The 23,384-nt window shown below is 45.9% G+C and overlaps 1 protein-coding gene across 3 annotated transcripts in view; it reads left to right on the forward strand.

The window, feature by feature from the left end:
* SLC35F4 (solute carrier family 35 member F4) overlaps nt 1–23,384 on the forward strand; it is a 195,071-nt gene that overhangs the window by 156,279 nt on the left and 15,408 nt on the right. For 2 of the 3 annotated variants that reach the window (XM_054972376.1, XM_054972378.1), the window contains exons 2-4: nt 4,292–4,480; nt 15,521–15,818; nt 22,332–22,551. In XM_054972376.1, the coding sequence (XP_054828351.1) occupies nt 4,292–4,480; nt 15,521–15,818; nt 22,332–22,551 (707 nt within the window). The remainder of the gene's footprint in view (nt 1–4,291; nt 4,481–15,520; nt 15,819–22,331; nt 22,552–23,384) is intronic. The other variant, XM_054972377.1, reaches the window with a different exon arrangement.

Raw genomic sequence — 23,384 nt, forward strand, 5'->3', positions numbered from 1 at the left:
ACCTTAATACGATTTTATTCCAGCCTAACTTGTAATTCCATGATCTCTCCAGGGCTGGTTGTTTCTCTGTTTTATTTATTGTTTCTGTCATTATTGGAACAGCTCAGAGCACTCCAGGTGAGATTGAAACATCTTCTGCAATTTCACCCAAAGTTATCTGAATCGTTTTGGTCACCCTGAGGGCAGTAATCAGAGACGGGGAGACAAGATTTGAGAAAACGTTTCTCCCTGCTGCTGGCTCAACTTTTCCTGCTTCTCTTCCACCTCCCCTCAGCTTTGCGCAGGGAGATCAGGTCTCCCCCTTTGCATTGACTGCTGGCCTGCTGCAGGCCAGAAAGAGGAAAATTCTTTAAAAAATGGTACCGTCTCAGCAATACACCATCAGTTCCTGCAAATACCCACAAGTGACGTCATGTCGCCTGCGTGATGATGAAGAGGTGCTCTAGGATTTGGGGAAGAGCTGCTAAAAGTGACGTCCTTCAGCGTATAGTAGACCAGACCCAGCAGTGTGATGCGGCAGCTAAAAAGGCAAATGCGATTTGGGGCTGTATCAACAGAAGCATAGCGTCCAGATCATGCAAAGTGATGGTATTGCTCTACTCTGCTCTGGTTAGACCTCGCCTAGAGTATTGTGTTCAGTTTGGGGCACCACAATTTAAGAAGGATATAGACAAGCTGGAGCGAGTCCAGAGGAGTGCAACGAAGATGGTGAGAGGACTGGAGATCTAGTACTAGGAGGAACAGTTGAAGGAGCTCAGTATGTTTAGCCTGGAGATGACTGAGAGGTGATATGATAACCATCTTCAAGTACTTGAAGGGCTGTCATATAGAGGATAGTGTGGAGTTGTTTTCCGCTGCCCCAGAAGAGTTGAAAGAGTTTTCGGCTAAACATTAGGAAGAACTTCCTGACCATTAGAGAGGTCCCTCAGTGGAACAGGCTTCCTCAGGAGGTGCTGGGCTCTCCTCCTTTGGAGGTTTTAAGCAGAGGCTAGATGGCCATCTGACAGCAATGCTGATTCTGTGAACCTGGGCAGATCATGAGAGGGAGGGCAGGAAGGGTTACATCAGTGCTTCGTTCTCGTGGCCCCTTCTTACACGCCCAGGGTATTGCTGATCGCCACTTTGGGGTCAGGAAGCAATTTTCCCCAGGCCAGTTTGGCTAGGGATCCTGATGGTGTTTTGCCATCTTCTGGGCATGGGGCGGGGGTCACTGGGGGTATGTGTGGGGGGAAGAGGTATTTGCGAATTTCCTGCATTGTGCATGGGGGTTGGACTAGATGACCCTGGATGTCCCTTCCAACCCTATGATTCTATGATTCCTGCCACCAGTGCTGTACCATTCCCATACTGCTCCTCCCACAGGTTGCCAGACATCCACCAAGAGGATGTTCACAGCATCTCTGTATGATTCAATGCTCCAGGCTTCCAGTCAGCTTCCACTAAATGTAGATAATTCTTACTCCTTCTCTGCACTAGTATTGCTGGATCATTCAACCATACCTGGCACAGAAAAATTCCTCATGGATGCAGCCCATTATGTCTCTGGATGAGTTACTGCTCTAGATTTGCCTGCTTCCAAACAGTGAAACATGCAGATTCTTTTCTGAGAGAGGGTGGTTCTTTTTCTGCTAAAAGTAAAACCTTTCTAGTGCAACATACCTCCTATTATAATTTAGGGGGGTGGGAATACCTAAGTCAACTCTGGGACTGGAGGAGGCAACCACAGAAGGTCCCTGAAGTCATATTCCAAAAGGCAGGTGATTTTGACATGAAGCACAGTCCTAAATATGTGTGCTTGGAAACAAATTCCACTGTGTTCAATGTTGCTCTGGTAAGGTGCTGAGCGCTGTGGTGGTCTGAACTGGTATATCTGTCTGCTGCTGAGCTATCTACGGGTTTTTCTTTTGCTCCTGCAAAATGATTTCCAGGAATATTATGGGATGCCTTTCTCAGCTGCAAACTTTTCTACCTAATTCAGAGAGAGATTGTAGCAGCGTTCCCAGGTGGGCTAGGCCAGACTTGCTGCCGTCCACCTTTGCTACGTTTCCCAGCGCTCACCACAAACAGAAGAAACGATTTTCTTGAAGATGCCAAATTGTCGTTTCTCTCCCTGTCTTGGGCTGGATCCATTTTCAAGAGGAGAAACCGCTGAGTTAATTTCAGACAGCAGCCTCAGGTTCAATGGAAGACCTCCGTGCCAATTCTGTGACGCTTTTCTGCGTTAAATGCAAAACTCATGGGTCCAAGTTATCAACATAAGAAGCTCATGAGAAGCCACATCTCACGCTAACCATTGTGACCCTGCAGCTCAGGGCTCTTGATTCTGCTCGTGTAAATAATCAGGAATGGGCAATATGGCTAGTGATGGGTTTATTAGCAGTTGCAGTCGGTAAACAATTGCTTTCAAAGGTGGCACATTTTCTGAACCAAAAATAGGGCTGTTAAGAGAAATTCTCTGAATTCCTCTTTATCCAGAAATCCAGCAATTTGTTCCTTTCCACCTCTTTTAGGGATTTGGAGTCAGCTTCTAATCCATTCATTTTTGATCAGTGGGAAATTTAAAGAGAGAAGGGGCAGGAAGGGAGGCTCCTGTTAGATTTTCCTGTTAGAGCACCACCAAGTGGTGTGTAACATAAAACAACTGCAAGTGCTGGAGTTAAAAAGGGTGCATCGATTTTCCTTCGAAAAAGAAATGAAAGAGAAATCCCTCTGTTAAAAGAGAATAAAAGGAATCAATGGCTATATCTCAATAAGTGAATTTCAGAAAAAGAAATTCCCGTCTCCATAATAGCATTACCCGAAAATCTTAAATCCCAGATTTGTACAAATCTGATTATGGATGCTCAACAGCCAGAGAAAGGATCTGTACACATGCTTGGGAGAACTTGTCTGTAGTTTACCATGTGCCCACTAGTCTCCCAGCAATTGTCTCTGTTGCCCATCGGTGCTTCAAGCATTGGTGGGAGAAAATTAAAAATACTGTAGGCCTCTTTGCTGATACGTCACTTTTGGGCACAACCTGGAAGTGACAATGGGTAGCTCTAGGAATTGCTAGAAACTCTATGGTAAACCATAGAATCTTACCGTAGCATTGCAGTGATTCCTAGAGCTACCCACTGACACTTCCTGGTTGTACCCAGAAGTGATGTAGTGCCATCGTTGCCATAGCTAATATCACATGCCCCCCACGTCCCTGCTCCTCAATACTGTTACTGGATGCTACCCTACAATCATTTCCATATGTTCCCTGGAGATCCCTGACCTGCTGAGATAAAATCCTGGGCCTGCACTTTGAAACTCGACCTAAGTACAGCATGTTCTTTAAGAGCAGATAAATTTGGGAATCTGGAGACTGTAGAAACTTGACTCACATTCACATCAAAGCTTTCCTGGCTGATTGGGGAAAGCTGACAGTGTGAACTCAGCAAAAGTCCAGGAGCACCTATAAGACTAACAACATTTGTGGTAGGGTATGAGCTTTCGTGAGTCACAGCTCACTTCTTCAGTATCTGAAGAAGTGAGCTGTGACTCACGAAAGCTCATACCCTACCACAAATTTTGTCAGTCTTAGAGGTGCTCCTGGACTCCTGCTCTTTTCTGCTGCTACAGACAGACTAACACGGCTACCCATCTTGATCTATCAGCATGAACTCAGTCACTCTCTTCCTTTCAGCTACGTTCTTTGATCGCCAAGAGCCCTGTTTTCTGGCCCCAGCAGGGTGTATTTATTTGTTTCAGAGATGGGGGGAGAAACTTCATTTTTGATCTTAGCATACCACAGAACATATATACGCCCAGGGCTTTTTTTCTGGGAAAAGAGGTGGTGGAACTCAGAGGTGGAACTCAGGACCGCACAATGACGTCACTTTGGGTCAGCTGGAACAAGGGGGGAGTATTTTAAAGCTTAAATCACCCTCGGCGAAAATGGTCACATGGCCGGTGGCCCAACCCCCTGATCTCCAGACAGAGGGGGGTTTAGATTGCCCTCCGTGCCACCAACTCCCCTCTGTCTGGAGATCAGGGGGCGGGGCCACTGGCCATGTGACCATTTTCAAGAGGTGCTAGAACTCCATTCCACCGTGTTCCAGCTGAAAAAAAGCCCTGTACATGCCCCTCCATCTTACCAGTGAATTGTTTCTTTTCAAGTGATTTTTAAAAAAAGATTTAGGATGTTTGATAGAGAAAAGGAAATTAGAAAATTAGAAGAAAAGAAAATATATGTTTCCCCCCATCCCTTATTCCCTCTTCCAGGGAGTTTACCACCAAACTGATGCAAGCTTTTTCTCCCCAGGTGCCTCCCGATCCTCTGTCGTCCGATGCAAGCCGGGAGCCCACTGCCCCAGCACTCAGAGTGGCATCTGCAGGCAGCTCTCTCCTTTGACTGCCGCTGAAGATTCTGTTGCTCCCATTCTCGAGCTGCAGAGTCGAAGCCCCTCTGGATTTTGCCGGCACGGCAGAGGAGAGAGGCAGACCAGATCAGGTATGCATTCGGTCGCCTCAGCGGCACGGCAGATGCAAACTCGACCCTGTCCCACTAAAGCAGGGGGGGTGGCGCGATTGCTTTGGCTGCCGTGGATACCTGGCCCAGCCGTATGTCTGTTACGGGCGGGGGGCGGTGAGCAGAAGGAATAAATGCACAAAGGAGGTATGTCAGATGGGTCAGTGCTTGTGGCAAATAAACTGCCGGCGGAAGATAAACCACAAAAATGGAGGAATTTGCCAGAATGGCTTAATTCCAGTTAGGCATAAGAGGTGGACTTGCTTAAGTCAGATTGAATCTTGGAGTCCTCTAAGAGCTAAACTAGAAGAGACGAATTACACGAGGACGCTCAAATGAAGGGAGCCGCAATGTTAGCTGGGAAGCTGAGTTTTAAAAGAGATTGGAAGGCTCTGTCAATTTACCCTCTCTACAGGGCCGCAAAGATCACTCCTTAGAGGGTTTATTTCCTCTTCACCTCCTAGAAGGGGAAGTGAAACTGACTGAGCCTTTGGGAGGCAAAGAGGAAATTAACAAACCCTCTGAGCAGAGATCTCCCTGGCTCCATAGAGAGGGGAAATTAACAAAGCCTTCCAATCTCTTTTTAAAACTCACGTTTCCTGGCTAACATTGTGACTCCCTTCAGGTGCTCCTCCTCGTGTAATTCGTCTCTTGTAGCTTGGCTCTAAGAATCATAGAATCATAGGGTTGGCATTGGAAGGGCCCTTCAGGGTCATCTAGTCCAACCCCCTGCACAATGCAGGAAATTCACAACTCCCTCTCCCCCACACACATACCCCAGTGCCCCCTGCTCCATGCCCAGAAGATGACCATCAGGATCCCTAGCCGAACTGGCCTGGGGAAAATTGCTTCCTGACCCTGAGTCAGCCCTGTTTTGCCCTCAAAGCACTGGCTTGCCTTATCTGAAGAGAAGAGAAATAAGAGAAAAAAATGACAGAACAAGTCATTTTTCTGATATGTGTAAAAGGTCAGTCTTGGATCATTAAGGATTTGCTGAGGAAGGCACCAAGTTTTTTCTTCAGCTTGGGTCCACCCTAACTTGCTGTCTTTTACTGTGAGAACATAACTGTTGACGTAGAGAGTGGGATGAAAATGTCAACTTAGAGCCAAGCTACAAGTGACTTTTTTCACGTTAAGAACACTTGATCGTTTTCGCAAGTTTTCCTGGGAACTGAAGTCCGAGTGTCCTTCCCCTCTCTGTTAGAATCGCTGCCTGAGGAGCCAGAGAAAGCCGCCGGCAGCAGCAGCTTTTGCAAATCGTTCCTCCAGTCACAAGCCTGTCGGACAGGAGGGCTCTCAACGATTGTTTGGGGGTAGGCAGCTGCTACTTTCTCCTGCTCCTGGGGAGCTTCACCAACACGGCGGCTTTCTCCAGAGCAGCAGGCTTGTGACTGGAGGAACGATTTGCAAAAACTGCTGCTGCCGCTGGCTTTCTCTGGCTCTTCAGGCAGCGATTCTAACAAGAGGGGAAGGACACTCGGACTTCAGTTCTCAGGAAAACTTGCGAAAACAATCAAGTGTTCTCCACGTGAAAAAAGTCACTTGTAGCTTGGTTCTCCGAGCGAGGCAGAGGTGAAAAAGGCAAACTCCATGCTGAAGAGTCTGGGGCTTTCTGGTTGAGAAAAAAGAAGGCTAAGAGGGGACATGGTAGAGGCTTATATATTTATACATGGGGTGGAGAAAGTGGATGGAGAAAACTTTTTCTCCGTCTCCTATAAAAAAACCTTGGCATCCAATGAAGGTGATGGACAGCATCTCAGAAGAGTCAAAATGAAATACTTTACAGTGGCTGGCAACTGGCGGGAGTCAGGGAAGGTGGTAACATCAGGCAATGGCCTTACATCACTTCTGGGGAAAACCTGGAAGTGACATCACGCTGCTCTAGCTATCGCTGGAAACGATGGTACCATAGAGTGGTGTGATGTCACTTCCGGGTTTTCTCTGGAAGTGACGTTCATTACATGAATGGTGATTTTTCTTTTCTCCTGTTGCCCACTGGAGCGCTGGTGAGCAACGGCAGCTGGTAAACGGTAAGCCTATTGCATAGACAGTATCCCAGGAAATGCTAGGTTATAAACTAGGTGACTATTAGACCCATGTTGCAGATCTGAGAGTGAGAGCTGAGCTACAAGTGACGCCTGACACAGGTTGGACACTTGTCAGCTTACCTCAAGTTCTGATGGGAAATGTAGGCGTCCTGGTCTTGCAGCTTGGCTCTCCATTTAATTGAAGTGTACAGAACCTCCACACACACACTCAGCAGAGGGGAAGGGGGGCGCCCAGCTAGAGCCCGACGCCTGCACTCCTCCCCTCCTGCCCACATGTTCTCCCTCCCATAAACTGCCGCTCTGTAAACTTCAATTAAATGGAGAGCCAAGCTGTAAAACCAGGACGCCTACATTTCCCATCAAAACTTGAGGGAAGCTGACAAGTGTCCAACCTGTGTTAGGCGTCACTTGTAGCTTGGCTCTGAGTGAAGCTTGCCTAAGGCCACATTGTGAATGTGCAGGGGATATGAGGTTTGAATCAGTGCGTTTCCAAATTGTGCATAGCTGCAGCAGTGGACCAGTGCTTTCCTTTAACTCTGTCAACTAGGACACCTGGGACTCAGGTTGCCAGCAGGCCTGGAGAAAAAAATCTCCTGTCCCTTTAATAGAGGCTTAACGTGCCATGTCCTGGATCACCTGAGCTAGCCTGATCTTGTCAGATCTTGGAAGCTAAGCAGGATCAGCCCTAGTTAGTATTTGGATGAGAAACTACCAACAAAATCCAAGGTCACTATGCAAAGGCAGGCAATGGCCAGCCACCTCTGAAGTCTCTTACCTTGAAAACCTTTGAGGGGATGCTATAAGTTGTTTGCCACCGGATAGCAAAAGAAATGTGCAGAAAGGGGCAGCCGAAGCTTTTCAAGGTATGGAGGTAACAGCATCATCTGATATCTGATAAATAAATAGTTAGCAGAGTCTATTGTGTGGCATAGGAAGTGTGATTATAGGTGGGCCATTTCCACATGGATTACCTGAAGCTGCGCCATGCCGCAACATTGCGGATTGTGCCAGGGAAAAAGTGAAATACCGCTTTTTCTCATGCGAGTTTTGCACGACGTCGCACAAAACTCGCGCGAGAAAATGTGATATTTCGTGTTTTCCCCGGCACGATCCGCAATGTTGCGGCATGGCGCAGGTTCAGGTAATCCATGTGGAAACGGCCGTGGTTGTGAGCTCGTTCTGCTGGCTGGTGTGTGTGCAGGAGAGAAAATAACAAATCATACACTTGTTTTATATTTAGAAAAGAAATAAGAGTTCTTTATTGTAGGAACTCCATACTCTGATAGGAAAGGAGGAGAGACAGATCCTAACTACCTAACTAGTCTAAGATTGGACATGGATGGCAGGGCAAGGCCTGCATCCATGCTGCCAAGATGGAGGGAGGAGGAGGAGAGAGGTGTTACCTGGAACAAAGCCGGAAAGAGAAGAGGTGAGAGGGAGGAAGTCAGGAGGAGGAAATCCTGAGAATAGCAATCTGCATATCAAAGGACAGTCAGAGCAGTAAACAGAGTGCCCTGACCTCTCTATCTTTCTAACTCTTTGGTTTGTCCCCCTCTGAAACCTGAGGAGAGGGACAGCGCCTGATCCTCCTCTTCTAACAGTATCTCATTAAGCCTTTATTAAAGGGCAGAGACACACAAACACATTTTGATCCAGGTATTGGCAACCCTGACTGGGACACTGCATTCAGCTCGGGAGGTTCAGTTATTCGCGTTGCTCCGGTATCACGCAGTATCATACCTGTAAATATAGCAGGAATCCAAGTATTCTGAGCACGGGTGCATGGAGGGAAGAGTTTTAGGGATCACCGGCAGAGAATCAAAAGCCAGGGCGCCAGCCATTTGGAAATCAGTTGTTGTAAGAGTTGCACTGTGTGATCTGAAGTTTGTTGCACACCTTTGTCGATGCTGCAGCAAACGTGATAATAACCGTAGGTGAACTCTGCAATCTTCCATTAGAATCACGAGGGCCACTTCCTGACTGTAGCAGTCATCATTATTTGTGGCAAGGTCTGCGGCTTGGTGACAAGAGTCTGTGGTTTGCATGCTGGAAATCCTGCTTCCAAACCTCAGTCCTTCCAGGTAATAGCTTTCAAGGACCTGCCTGTGCATGCAAGCTTGGAGACCCACGGCCAACCGGAGCAGATAATACTGGCCAAGGTACAAGATTGGTCTAACTCAGTATGAAGTGGCTTCGTAAAACAGTGGCAATCATAAAAAAGGCAGATAGCCTGGGGTTGGTTTTTTTTTTGGTTTTGCATTCTATAATTTGTGTACAGGCAAGTTGCTTGATACGTGGTAAAAAGGTAAAGGTGCAAGCGCCGAGTCATTACCGACCCATGGGGGGACATTGCATCACAATGTTTTCTTGGCAGACTTTTTGGGGAAAACTCCATGCCTCACCTAACTCTAGGTACCGGGGAATGAAATACGTACCTGTGTATAGCACAGGTAGTTTTTTCCTTCTTCCCTCACTCATTTCTCCACTGCTGAATGTTGTAAGTTGTGAGCTGCTCGAGGCAGAGAACTGCCTTTTGGAGTAGGAGACATACAGTGCAATCTTATGGTGAGTTACTCCAGTCTAAGCCCATTGAAGTCAATGGACTTAGACTGGAGCAGCTCTCCATAGAACTGTGCTGTTTGTGTAGTACCATGTACAATGATATGGTGGTGGTGCCTACTGGGTTGTGTCCTTTCTCTCTGCTAGCAGTGGCACCTTTCTCCAGCCCAATCAGCCCTCCTGCATCCTTGCAATAGAGGAGGGTTCTAGTGTTGTTAGGTAAAAGGTAACGGTAGTCCCCTGTACAAGCACTGACTCATGGGGGGGAACGTCTCATCACGACGTTTTCTTGGCAGACTTTTTATGGGGTGGTTTGCCATTGCCTTCCCCAGTCATCTACCCTTTACCCCCAGGAAACTGGGTACTCATTTTACCGACCTCGGAAGGATGGAAGGCTGAGTCAACCTTGAGCCGGCTAGCTGAACCCGGCTTCTACTGGGATCGAACTCAGGTTGTGAGCAGAGCTTGGACTGCAGTGCTGCAGCTTATCACTCTGCGCCACGGGGAAAACAAAGGAGGGGACATGCTGCAGAAAACACGGGGAAGACGGGAGATCAAAGATCTCCCACAGCAAAGACTTACAGCCTTCTCAACCGTTAAAGTGCACCATGTAAAAGATAGTAATATTCAATATTTGTATATATTTATATATGCGACTATAAAGTGCAAGGTGCAATAAATAACAGTAAATAATTAATTAAATAAGAAGTAATAGTATACAGTTCACGTCCAATAATTACATCACTCAATCACAACAACAGCTCGTAATAATTTACACAGATCATGTAGTCAGGAAGTACTCTTCTACTGCCCGACCATAAGTGCAATTCTCAATAAATGTTCCATGGATCTTATGGTGTTGCTGGTTGAGACTTCCAAAAAGGAAACGGAGGGACTGAAGGTAGAAATCCAGACGGTCACTGACCGTCTTGAAGAGACCACAACCACAGCCGAATTTGATTCTAAAATAGATGATCTTGAGAAAGAATTGATTATGCAGCCAGCACTGTGTATCAGTGGTGGGACTCGCAAGGGGAAGCTGCTTACAGATGCAAGCGAGTCTCCTGGGCAAAAAGCATTGAGACAGCTTCGGATATGGAAACCACTGGCCCCTCCGACCCCGACAGCTCGGGAGACGAGGGCTCCTCATCATGCACCTTGAGGAATAGGGATGTTCGGTCTGGCAATAAGGAACGTTTTTTAGGTCGAGGTTCCCATCCCCAACAAAAGAAAGGGAAGAGGTAGATTTGGTGTTCAATTTATCCCCGAGGACTTCAAGTCCGGTAGAAAGACGAGTCTTCAACAAGGGATTGGGATTTGTGCCCACCCCTGGGTATAACTCATGGCAAACTCGGATAGATATATTCAAGCTAACTCATTTAATTAAATTAAAGACATTCTTTGCAAACAATACTGCCGTGGATGTGTCTCTTCTCCGTGATACATGGTAATATCAAGCCCTCAAGCAGAAAAGGATGGGGGGATCGCTGGGAAATGAAGATGCAAAGTGAGGCACTTCTGCGTATAATGCAGGAGCACAAGCTGGGGGGAAAAACTACAAAAACAATACCTGTATCAACCCGGAAGTAAAAGTCGTACGGTAAGAAGAACCCCGCCCTCTCCTTTTTTCTCACACACTATTTCATGCAAGGGTTCCACAGCTGGAGAAACAAGCAGCCGCAGCTAGATGCAAAATTCTTCTCCTACTAAACAAGAACAAGGCAAAATAAGTTAGTTCTACCTCCCCGAGTTGCATCACCTGATACTCCTGCTGGCTTAAATAAGTGACTTATTAATTTCCCTAGGGGAGCCATACTAAAACAAGAATGGCTCAGTTGGTACCTAGGACTTCTATGAACTCATTAAAAAGCTGGTTTAAGATTAAGTCAAACAATGTCCAAATTCTAAACCAAATTCTTAAGGCAGATAGCCTGTTTGAAGCATGGAGGATGTCAGGATTAGAGATGGGCACGAACCTAAATACAAACCAAAAAAAACCCACGAACCAGCCCAGTTCGGGGTTCACAAACTTTCACGAACTGGACTACTGATTACTGCTTGCAAGCGGCAGGGCCCTTTAAACAGCCCAACCCCCAGCCCCTCATCCCCCTCCCAAGCCCCAGCCCCCCACTTACCTTCCATCTGATGCTGGGGTTGTGGAGGCCTCCTCCACTGCCTTGCAGGCCCGCATGGCAGCAGAGGAGATGGAAAAGGGCCCTCCCGCCCCTCAAATGGCAGCCACAGCTGCCATTTGAGGGGCGGAAAGGGCGTTTTTGGCCTTCTCTACTGCGCGGGTCTGCAGGGCAGCGAAGGAGGTCTCTACCACCCCAGCATCAGAGGGAAGATAAGTGGGGGGCTGGGGCTGGGGCTTGGGAGGGGGTGAGGGGCTGGGGGCTCAGGTTTGGGCTGTTTAAAAAGCCCTGCTGCTTGCAAGTGGCAGGTCCTTTAAAACTATCAGCTGGCAGGCAGCGGGGGGGATTCCTGCAAGCGGCAGGAAAGGGCCCTTTAAACAATTAAATGCCCCTTTCCCTTCCACAAACCATGAACTGGTTTGTAACTTGGCCAGTTTCGTGCCAGTTCGTGGTTCGTGGAAACCCCACAAACCATGAATCCCATGGTTCAGTTTTTTTCTGGTTCGTGCCCATGTCTAGTCAAGATGCTGGCCACATCTGCCATACCCGTACCTGGAGGGTTGGGGCTGGAAGTTATGATATTATGACTGTCTGTTGCAGCTGTGTTTCTTTACTCCCCCAGGATGTGAATTCTTCTTGCTCCTAGGGCCTGGGAAAGGAGCCCACATAACCTTGATCCTTGTGTCCTCCCCTGTGCAGGTAGTTCCCAGCAGGATTAGCCAGCCTCTAGGAAGGGGGGGGGATGTTAGCCTGCAGATGATATATATTCTTGATATTTGGATGTGCCTCATTCCTCACAATAGATTGAGAAGCGTTAGCCGTGTTATTCTGTAGTCACAAAATAGTAGAGTCCTGTAGCACCTTTAAGACTAACCAACTTTATAGTAGCATAAGCTTTTGAGAACCACAGTTCTTGCATCTGACGAAGAGCGCTGTGGTTCTCGAAAGCTTATGCTACTATAAATTTGGTTAGTCTTAAAGGTGCTACTGGACTCTTTCCTATTCCTGACAATGGCTGATTCTGCACATGTTGGATAATGTACTTTCAATGCACTTTATCAATCGTCTGAGGTGGATTTTTTGTTCCACACACACAAAAATCTGTTCCAAATGATCTACAGAGAGGACTGGAAGTGCATTATCCAACGTGTGCGGAATCACTCAGTGAAAACAGTAAGATTATGAACTAGGAACTTTTCAATAAAGCTCTTTCTAACAAATACAACAGTGGAGTCTTTTGAAAGTTACTTGGCAGATCCTCACAGAGGAGAGAAGCAAGATTTGTTGATAGATCCATCAGTCAAAAGCACTGGGAAGTACCCCATGCTTTTCAATCTTTATGTAAAGCCCTTAGAACAAATCCTTGGTTGTTTTGTAATCTGCCTTGAGTCTCAGTGAGAAAGGCAGACTATAAATAACATTGATAAATAAATAATAAACAAAACACTAATAAATACCCAGCTCTATATATCCTTATCCAAATCTCTTGGTGATGCAGCAGAGGTCTTGAATTACTGCCTGGGTGCTGTGGTTAAATGACTGGTGGTGGAGAGTGCCCTCAAGTCATAGCCGACTTATGGCAACCCCTGGTGGGATTTTCAAGGCTAGAGCCTAACAGAGGTGGTTTGCCATCACCTGCCTCTGCAACCCTGGTCTTTGTTGGAGGTCTCCCATCCAATTAGTAACCAAAGCTGACCCGGCTTAGCTTCTGAGATCTGACAAGATCAGGCTCACCTGGGCTATCCAGGTCAGGGCTGGTTAAATGGTTAAGAGTGAACAAATTGAAACGAAGACCTGGAAAAACAGAGGTAATGCTGGTCGGGAAGGTGGAGGTCTTGAAGGGCATCATGCGCCCCTCTTTTGACAGCATTCAGAGGGCTCTTGCTGGCTCATCCAACGTTACTGCTGGAGAAGCAAATGGATGTATCTGCGCAAAAAAAAAAAATCTCCCAACTCAGTTTAGCCCGGAAGATGGCCGCCTACATTGACACGGCTGATCTGGCCACCTGGATCCAGAGAGAAGAAGGGCCGCACCAAGTCAAGTCAAAACGAAGAAGAAACAAAAATTGGTGCAAAGAGAATATTCTTTAATGTTGTATAACCCCTACACCTCAGCTTCGTCAGCGGGATCTTCAGAATTTTCCTGGACGTCTATTCTCTGTGTGCACTAATTGTGAACTGCACACAGAGAATAGACACTGATTGTGAAGTGCACACAGAGAATAGGCGCCCAGGAAAATTCTGAAGATCCCCCTGTTGAAGCTGAAATGTGTAGGGGTTATACAACATTAAAGAATATTCTCTTTGCACCAATTTTTGTTTCTTCTTCGTTTTCACCTGGATCCACACCACAGTAACATCAAGACTAGACTACAATAATGCACTTTACGTTGGTCTCAAAATCCACTTGGAGATTGCAGTTGGGGCAGAATCAGCTAAGATCAACAGTAGGGTTACCAATCCCCTGGTGGGAGCACGGCATCCCCCCTTCCCAGCCTCCACCCCCCACCACCACTCACCTGGCCAGTGGGAGCAGGGAGGGAAAGCAGGGGGGTGGGCACAGGAGCTCCCGAGGCTGCAGGAGCACGCTCCGGAGCTTTCCCTTGTTGCACCAAGAATGACGACATTCCCGGTGTGACAAGGAAGTGAAGGCCCTGGCAACCCTAATCAGGAGCTAGGCAGAGCGTGCCCATTACTCCCATTTTGCAGCCGCTCCTTTGACTACTTATCAGTTACCAGTTTCAGTTCGAGATTTTAACTATCACATGCAAAGCCCATCATGGCATTGGTGCCCCCTCTCTGCAGGACTGCCTCTCCACTTACGCTCTGCCATGACAGCTTTGCTCATCTGAGCAGGGCCTTCTGCCTGTGCCACCCTGCAAATGGACAAAAATCAACAGCTGCCCATACGTACTCATTCCCTGCTGTGGCCTCCACCTTATGGAATGGCTTGCCCAATGAGGTCAGGGGACTTCCACTTTTCTGGCTTTCTGCAAAGCATGCAAAACTGAATTATTCAGGAGGTCTTTTCGATAGGGTTCTGGTTGGTTCCAGATATCTGCAGCCAAATCCTATTGTATTGTTTATTGGATGTTGATTGTATAAACAATGCAATAGGACTTGGACTGCAGATATCTGGAACCAACCAGAACTCTGAAACAGAACTGAAGCAAAGCCCCAGTACTGACATGACACATTAAAGGAGGCACAAATGGTAGGAACCTGCTTACAGCAATAGATAGTATGAACTATGCCCAGTACTATAGACCACAGTCCCTCCCTAACCTTTTGATTTACTCTGGGTCCTGGTGAGAGAGAAAAAGAAAGAGAGAGAGAGAGAGAGAGAGAGAGAGAGCTGGCTGTGATTGCTCCAAAAACACCTGGCAAAGCGTCTTCTTTATTTCCATCTGAATGCACCCCATATTTTCAAATAATCAGGAAACTAGTCTTAACGTCTCATACAGCTCTGTGCTCTTCCCCATGGTTAGTGGAAAAAAACATACAAAACAAACCTAAATAGTCATAGTTTATTTTGTATGGTTTATGTACATCTCTGTGCAATTTTTTATTTGTTTCTTTTTATGCACAGATCCTGCACAGCCCTGTTAGGAGATTTTGGTTACTAGTGTGAACTAAATTTCTTTCTCCATGAGCATTTTTTCCGTATGCCACATCACCACAACATGCCCTTCTTGGCAGCACTGGTTATGCTCTGTGTGTGGACTACTGTTGAGCATAAAAGAGGCAGTTTGCAGTTTCACAAAATATTTCAGCAGAATGAAAAGCCACCTCTTTTTGGTGATTGGGGTGGAGAGGAGATTACTAAGAAAGGGTTGTGAAATAGTTTGATTCATAGCGTGATCTCTGATTGGCTAGGGTTGTCCTTGTCACCAGTACAAGAAGCATCCACTGACTGGGTTAATCTTCTCTGAATGACATCAATGCACAGCTGTGAATCAGTTTTGTGATGTCATCTTGTCTATTACATGATCGCTGATTGGCTGGAAGTCTGAGGAATTAAACAGAGGAAAAATGGCCACTGACACAGCAATAGGGGAGAGCAGTGGAAAATAGGGCACTGAAGAGTTGCAAACAGCCATTAAAAAGTAAGATGAAGAGCTTTTTTCAGGAAGGTTTCAGACTGTCAAAATCATAACCTTCAAGGCATAAAATCAAACTTGGCAGCATTCGGCTCAGCGCTAGCCGGAAGAGCAGTAATTATTTTTCTCATATATAAACCGGCACAATGTTATGGATAATAGATCCTGTTCTTTCCGTTTTAGGAGAAGATGGGACACAAGCCCACGGTGAAAACGCCAGCCAAGAGAGCCACGAACAGACCCGGTGTGAGTCCTGCACGTCCACATTCCTCAAGATTGTCTGGGGATTTCTGATCATCTTGTCAGTCTCCTCTTCTTGGGTTGGGACCACGCAGATTGTTAAAATCACATACAAGAACTTTGATTATCCATTTTTCATGACTTGGTTTTCAACAAACTGGAACATTATGTTTTTCCCTGTTTATTATTCTGGGCACCTTGCAACTGCACAGGAAAAGCAATCGCCGATCAAAAAAATCAGGTAAGTCTCTGGTTCCGGGGATGTGTCTTTACTTACGGTGGCAACCAAGAGGAGCAAATTAGTGGCAAAGAGGGATTGGAGTCAACAGTCAGGATCGGTGCATTTAAAAAATAACAATTCCTGCTGTGATAACCTGCATGTTTTTTCCCCTTAATCGGATAAGTTTTCGTTTTAAAAGCTTGAACTTGCTTGCGAAGCATCCTGAGAAAAATGGAAGTTATTGGAATCCTTTCCAAACCAATCCAAGCCACATTTTGGTGGCCCATATCAAGTAGCAACTGCTTCTTAAAATGGCTTTCAGTAGGGATTCCAAACTCAAGCAAGATCAAGCCCAACTGGTGAACATCAGGTGCTCTAGGCCGGCATGCTTAAATTTTTTTGGTGTCAGGGACCACTTACTTTGGCCGTTTCCACACGGCTTACCTTGTTCACGTCTTCTCGCGAGATTTCACTGTTTTTCTGGGATCTCAAGGGACACCATTGAGAGTCTCTCTACATGTTACTTAGTACCTAGGGACACTCAAGCACAGGATTGTATGTGTAGTCCTCAGTTCACATGCAGGCTCGGCACATGTGCACACCACTTTTATGAGAGCTCCCCTTGTGTCACTGCATCTGCAAGAGACTCCGGAGGCAAAGCACCAATTCAGCTCTGTTTTCCCTTCAAGAACAAGTCCTGTAGGCTCCTTTGACTTGCCAATTTGCATTTCTTTAAAGTGTGAGAAAGTGTCAAGATCTGCATTTCAATGAATTGAAGTGGGAGGTGGCGAAAACTGGAATATTTTGAGGAGGAACTGCTATCGAACGCTTGAATGCACTCATGCAGAGCAAACTGAAGTGTGATTATGCCAGCGAGTGCCTGGGAAGCTGGAGGAGGGGGACATGTGAAATGGGGTTCACTTGAAGATTCATAGGTACTTCGTAACATGTAGCGAGACTCTGAGTTTCTAGCAATTATAGTTCAGTCAGTGGAATGATGTCCCCTGTGGGCCTTGATGCTGTCTTCTCTCGAATTTTTCTTTTCACCCGAAAATTCGTTCAAGGTATTACCAGATTCTGCTTCTAGTTTTTTCCCATGGTCCCTGTTCTTGCTCTCTTCCCACCTCTCTCCCTCCCACTCCGATCCACTCCCTCCCTTGCCCAGCCCAGATCACCGCCTCTGGCTTTGCTTCCCCATTGTCCTCAGCCTTCCTGGCCCCAGCATGCCTTTCTGTGCCTCCCCTGTTAGATCTGAATGTATCCCCCAAAGCACTGTTAGCACCACTGGAGTTGATTTGCTGGTTGGCTGCAGTGCAGACCCACGCCAACAACACACTGACTTGGCGTGCTTTCAAATGGCGGGGTGGCTGGCTGGCTCCAAGATTAGCTCCTGCCCTGCTGTTCCCAGTCTTCCTCCTGCCCACAGGCCGCCTAGAGGGTCCCCACCGATGACCGGTTCAAGAACCATTGCTTCTACACCACCAAAGCTTCTGCCACAATAAATCGATTAGCTTTTAAGGTATCACATCTCTCCTTTGAGCAACAATTAGTATGCGCAGAGGCACACTACGTTTCTTCTAGTTTCACCCCTTGACCTCTGAAAGTTATAGGAGGACAGACGCATCTTGACTCTCATTGTACATGGTTATTAGTATTGTCACCAACCTCCAGGTATGGCCTGGAGATCTCCCAACATTACATCTCATCTCCAGTCTACAGAGATCACTTCCTCTGGAGGAAATCACAACTTCGACAGGAGGACTGTGTAGCATTATATCCACAGTGATTTCCTTCCCTCGGCACTCCCCAGGCGCTGTCCCCAAATCTCCAGGCACTTCTCAAGCAATCCTAATGCATATAAGTGGACATAAAATGACATCATGCAAGTGTTGTGCCCTTTGCCCAAGGAGCGCAGGGCAAAATACACAGTTCTTCTCTCCATCATTTAATCTTTAGAACCAAGACAGTGCATATAATTGGTACAGGGTTATCTAGCAAGCTCCATGGTTCAGTGGAGATGCGAACTCTGGGTCAATTCCCTTCGATCCACACTACCCATAAAAGCTTACCCAAGCAATAAATGATCCTTGGTGAAATAATAGTTGTGATATTACAATTGACCCTGTGTTGTCTGTAGGGGTCTCATTCCCCTGGAAGGGATGGGGCATCTCCGTCTCTCATTGCTTGCCACCACTGCAAGTGGAGAAAATTTTTAAAAACTCTGCACTGTTGTGTGAAGCATTACGTTACTTCCAGTAAAAAAACTGGAAGTGACATATGGTAGCTCTAGGAAACACCAGAAAGTTTATGGTAAAAAAACCCCATAGAGTTTCTGGTGATTCCTAGAGCTACCCACTTCTGGGGTTTTTTAAAAATAAAAAGTGATATCCTTGCCCACAGCCTGCCCACCAGTGTTGGAGTCCTGAAGCCTCATTTCAAAAGTCATGCAAATTTTGAGCTGGACCTGCTTGGAAGATCTGGAAGCACCTGAAGGTTTATATATTGGAAAAGGTGGCCCCTAAGTTGCCCTGGACCCAAACCATTGGAGGCTTTTAGCAATCAGTGCCAGCACTCTGGATTCCCCTTTCAATCTCATATATATATATATGCAGAATGCTGCAGCCAGGATATTGACTGGAGCAGGTCACAGGGAACCTATCACTCCAGCCTTAGCTCGTCTACACAGGCTACCAATCTGGTTTTTGGGAATAATTCAAACTGTTGGTGCTGACATTTAAGGCCCTATATGGTTTGGGACACCCTGACCTGAGTAGCCCAGGTGAGCCTGATCTTGTCAGATTTCAGAAGCTAAGGGTTGACCTTGGTTAGTAATTGGATGGGAGTCCTCCAACAAAGACCAGGGTTGCAGAGGCAGGCAATGGCAAACCACCTCTGTTAGTCTCTTGCCGTGAAAAGCTCACCAGGGGTCACCATTAGTCGGCTATGACTTTCGGGCACTCTCCACCACCATGGCTTGGAACAAACATACTTGGAAGGACCAACCACGGCTGTCATCTTCAGAAGGCCTACTTTAGGTCACCTCACCTTCTGAGATTAGGCGCCTGGCAACCTAAGTGAGGGCCTTCTTAGTAGTAGCACCAAAGCTTTGGAACGCTCTCCCCAGAGAGAGTCCCCTGTCCCCTCTTCTTGCCGTCTTCCACCAGCAAGTGAAGACTTCATTATTTCGCTTGGCTTTCCCTCCATCATCCCTCCTCTCTCCCCAATGCTTTATCTGTTGGTTTTATCTCATGTATTTCCTTTAAATTCTGGTTTTAAACTATTTTAATAATGCATTTATGTGCTTGTTTTAATGGATTTTATTTTAATTTGCGTGTTTTAAATTTGTTATCCACTTGGTAGCCCTGTGAAGGCAGAAAGGCAGGGTAAAATTATATATATAGGTAAAATTTATATACAATTGTACCAGTTACATATATATAGTTACATATCCTACTATATAAAAGGCAAGCTGTATTGGCGACGACTCACTTTTTATCCTTGTGCAGTGCATTGCCGACAACGCTGGCCTCGAGACTGCTGTGAAGTGCCCGCTTGCCACTGGGAGGGGGCCCGCCAAATCGATGGGCTCAGCAGTCCTCCCTGTGCCCCCCCCTCAGCACCCTCCCACTCTGACCTGGGGGCTGCTGTGAAGCACCCATTTGCTGCTGGGAGGAGTGCTCAAGCTATCGATTTGCAGCAGCAAGCAGGTGCTTCACAGCAGCCCCCAGGTCACAGTGTCAGGGTGCTGAGGGGGGGAAATTAAAAAAATTACCAACAACAGTTTTTAGAGCCTGTTGTGTTTTTTCACACGATGGGCTTTGTTGCTAGTGTAATTATAGAAATATCGGTATATAAAGGCAGCACTTCAAGGGCTTGTTCCCTTTAGGAAGTTTAACTTAATAATAATGTGTTTATTTGCCTCAAAGCATATTGAAAGAAAGCCAAAGCCTGCTTTAGGACTCTGCTTGCTTGCTCCTGCTATGCCACATAATCTCCAAAGCACCCCTGAAATTGCCTCCACCCTCTCATTTACTTTATAAGGATAACGCAAGCTGGGAACCCTGTGTTTCCCTCTGAACATGTATGTGTATGCATTCCCACCCTAAGACATTAGAGATAATCTTTGAGAGCCTGTTTTGAAATCTTTGAGAGCCAGTTTGGTGTAGTGGTTAAGAGCGGCAGGACTCTAATCTGGAGAACTGGGTTTGATGCCCCACTCCTCCACTTGAAGCCAGCTGGGTGACCTTGGGTCAGTCACAGCTCTCTGGAGCTCTCTCAGCCCATCCACCTCACAGGGTGATTGTCGTGAGGATAATAATAACATACTTTGTAAACCACTCTGAGTGGGTGTTAAGTCATCCTGAAGGGTGGTGTATAAATCGAATGTTGTTTATTGTTGTTGTTGTTGATAGATAGATAGATTCTTTATTACAGCACTTAGCCAATACATTTATCATAAAAAGTAAAATACATATTTTACGACCATTAAAACATGGAGCATATGAATATGTACAATTTAAAACATATCTTTCAAAATTTATAAAAACCAGAAATTCAGCATAGTTCTAGACAAGCAGCCGGAGTGGAGGCCTACACTCTAATGGACTTTAACAACCAGGGCACAAAATTTCGCTATCTGGTGTAATGTTGTAAAATCTGAGTTTGACAGCAGTTTCTCTAATTTATTGTTGTTGTTTTTATTAAATATTGGACGTATACTGTAGGATGCCTTGGAGATTCCCAAATACCTTAGAACTCCTTCTAGGCTGATGCTAGTGGTAAAACTCATTGATTAAATGTTTTCCCACTTCTCGGTGTCACCTTTGAGTGCGAATATATGTGACCTATACAACGTTCACCGTTTGTTCAAATACCACTATAGGGGATTTGGGAATATAACTTGTATAGAGATCCCCGTGGGGCCTCCTCGCCCAGTGGATATGTTGCTGCTGTCCTTTGATCCCCTTTAAATATGACAGCCTCAACAAACCATGTGGCGTAGTCCACCCATTCCATAAGGTACGATGGGGCTGTTCCTTATCAGCCATCCTCTCTCTTTATTAGGTGTTACTTTCAGAGTCCACCTTCTGATCTGTTTTCTCTTAGGTTCCACCCCTATGCCCGAGTGTCTGAGCCTAGAGTTTGAAATGTCAATGGAGTCCTTTCAGAAGCTGATTATTTTTAAAAAATAGTTACAAATGTTTACAACTTATCTCTTGGTTGAAATTGCTATTTCATGACGGGGGGTTGAGAATAAGATAAATTAAAAACAATAAATCAATTCATATGCAGTACATTTGAAATTTCAGTTTTGGATTCCTAATAGAGGCGGGCATGAACTGGGAAAATGGCAGTTCATTGCGGTTCATGGTTTGTCGTGTTTCACGAACCACGAACTTGCCCAGTTCGTAAACCGGTTCGTTTGGTTTGTCGGTTTGTCACTTCTGGGGCTGCAGAAGGTCTGCAGAAAGCCCATTCCCTCCCCGTCTGTTGCCTAGATACCAGATTGATTGATGCCAGGCTGTCTGCAGTGACAAACCGAAAAATGAAGCGCTCTAAAAATGATAGCAGTTGTCGCAGTTTGTCAAAAATGAGCTCCAACGAACCGCAGGTTAGCGAACTAAAAACTGGCCTGGTTCGTGAACTTTGGTTCATTTTTCAGTTCATGCCCGTCTCTGATTCCTAATTAGTGCTGAAATTTAAGTTTTGACTCATATGTACTTCCATGAAAAGCTGGTACAAATTTTAGTGTGAATTTTACAGTGTGAATTTTCAAGTGCATGTTTTGAAATTCATATTTCTAATGGAGACCCGGGCCCAGCGGGACATATTATCGTTCCGCCGGGCCTATAAGACAGCGCTGTTCCGCCAGGCGTTCGGTGGTTGAAGGGGGCGGTGCCATGTCGGCCTCCCACCTTTGGGGTGGGGGAGGGTTCTCCCCACCATTGCACTTGGTTAATTTATTTCACTATTGTTTTGTATATTGATTTTAGTATTGTTGTTTTTTTGCTTTTATCGATTTTAAACTGTTCACCGCCCAGAGCCCCTGGGATGGGCGGTATATAAATTGAAATATAAATAAATAAATTTTGTACTAGCTTTAAATTCTGCTTTCCTTAAATTCCTCTTTCCTCTTAGCTTCAACTCTAGGACCTCTTTTTCCCACTCAAATAGATTTGCAAACGAACACTAACACTAACACACACACACACACACAACCCCAGTTCTACGTAACTGCAGGGAGGGAAAACTGTGAACAGCATTGATTGGTGAATACTTACACAGTTGTCAAGATCCTCCATGCACACAATCTTTTTAAAATATTCCCTTTCCCCCCCAATAAGATGAAGAACTGGTGTATAAATAAACAGACCTACATCTGTTTATTTATAAGGCATGCACTTGAAGCATAAACATTGCAAAGCTGGGATGAAGCCCGATTCAGGTGATCGGTGAGGGACCTGCGTTGGTTTCGCTTTTAATATGGCACCTGTCCTCCTCACCCTGACTTCTGAAATGCTTTTCTGTCCCTAGGGAATGCAGTCGGATCTTCGGCGAAGACGGTCTGACGTTGAAGCTCTTTCTTAAAAGGACAGCTCCCTTTTCTATTCTCTGGACTTTGACTAACTACCTTTACTTGCTTGCTCTGAATAAGCTGACGGCCACAGATGTCTCGGCCCTCTTCTGCTGTAACAAGGCCTTTGTCTTCCTGCTTTCGTGGATTGTGTTGAAGGACAGGTTCATGGGTGTAAGGGTAATGGCCGATGCAATTCTTTCTCACGATTCTCCCTCCCACCCCACACAGAAACATTTTCTATTATCCAGTCAGGATTCTAAGGATAATGTCCTGCATTGTAATTAAAACTAAATAAATGACTCCATGCTCATAGCATCAAAATCAAACCATCAATGTTGGAGGATCCCCACCACCAGTGGGCCCTTCTTGCCACTGCTCAGCCGGCTGCTGAGAGGAAGAAGCTGGCAAAATTGTGACAGGAAGCATCCCAATTCTGGTTAAGCACAGTTAAACCATAGAGTTTTGCCTAAATGCTAGAACATCCCCGGCAATGTGCTGATGTCACTTCCAAGTTCACAGGAAGTGACATCAGCGCAACTCTGCTGATGTCAGCGTGCTGCCAGTGAGCCTCACCACCACCATTAGTAAGTCTCCCTCCAGAGCTGTTCAGCAATCAATGACATTGTGCTTGAGGATCAATGTAGAGTAGTAGTTGGAGTTTCAGACTCGAATCGGGGAGTCCCAGGTTCAAGTTCCCACTAAGCCATGGGACCTGTCAGGTAACCTCGGGCCAGTCATCTCTCAGCCTTACCTACCTCACAGGGTTGTTAGGAGGATAAAATTGGGCAATGTAGATAGATAGATAGATAGATAGATAGATAGATAGATAGATAGATAGATAGATAGATAGATAGATAGATAGATAGATAGATAGATAGATAGATAGATAGATAGATAGATAGATAGATAGATAGATAGATAGATAGATAGATAGATAGATAGATAGATAGATAGATAGATAGATAGATAGATAGGGTACAAGGGCAAGGGGGCATGTATGTGGCATTACT

Source organism: Eublepharis macularius, chromosome 2, assembly GCF_028583425.1.
Source record: "Eublepharis macularius isolate TG4126 chromosome 2, MPM_Emac_v1.0, whole genome shotgun sequence".
NCBI lineage: Eukaryota > Metazoa > Chordata > Lepidosauria > Squamata > Eublepharidae > Eublepharis > Eublepharis macularius.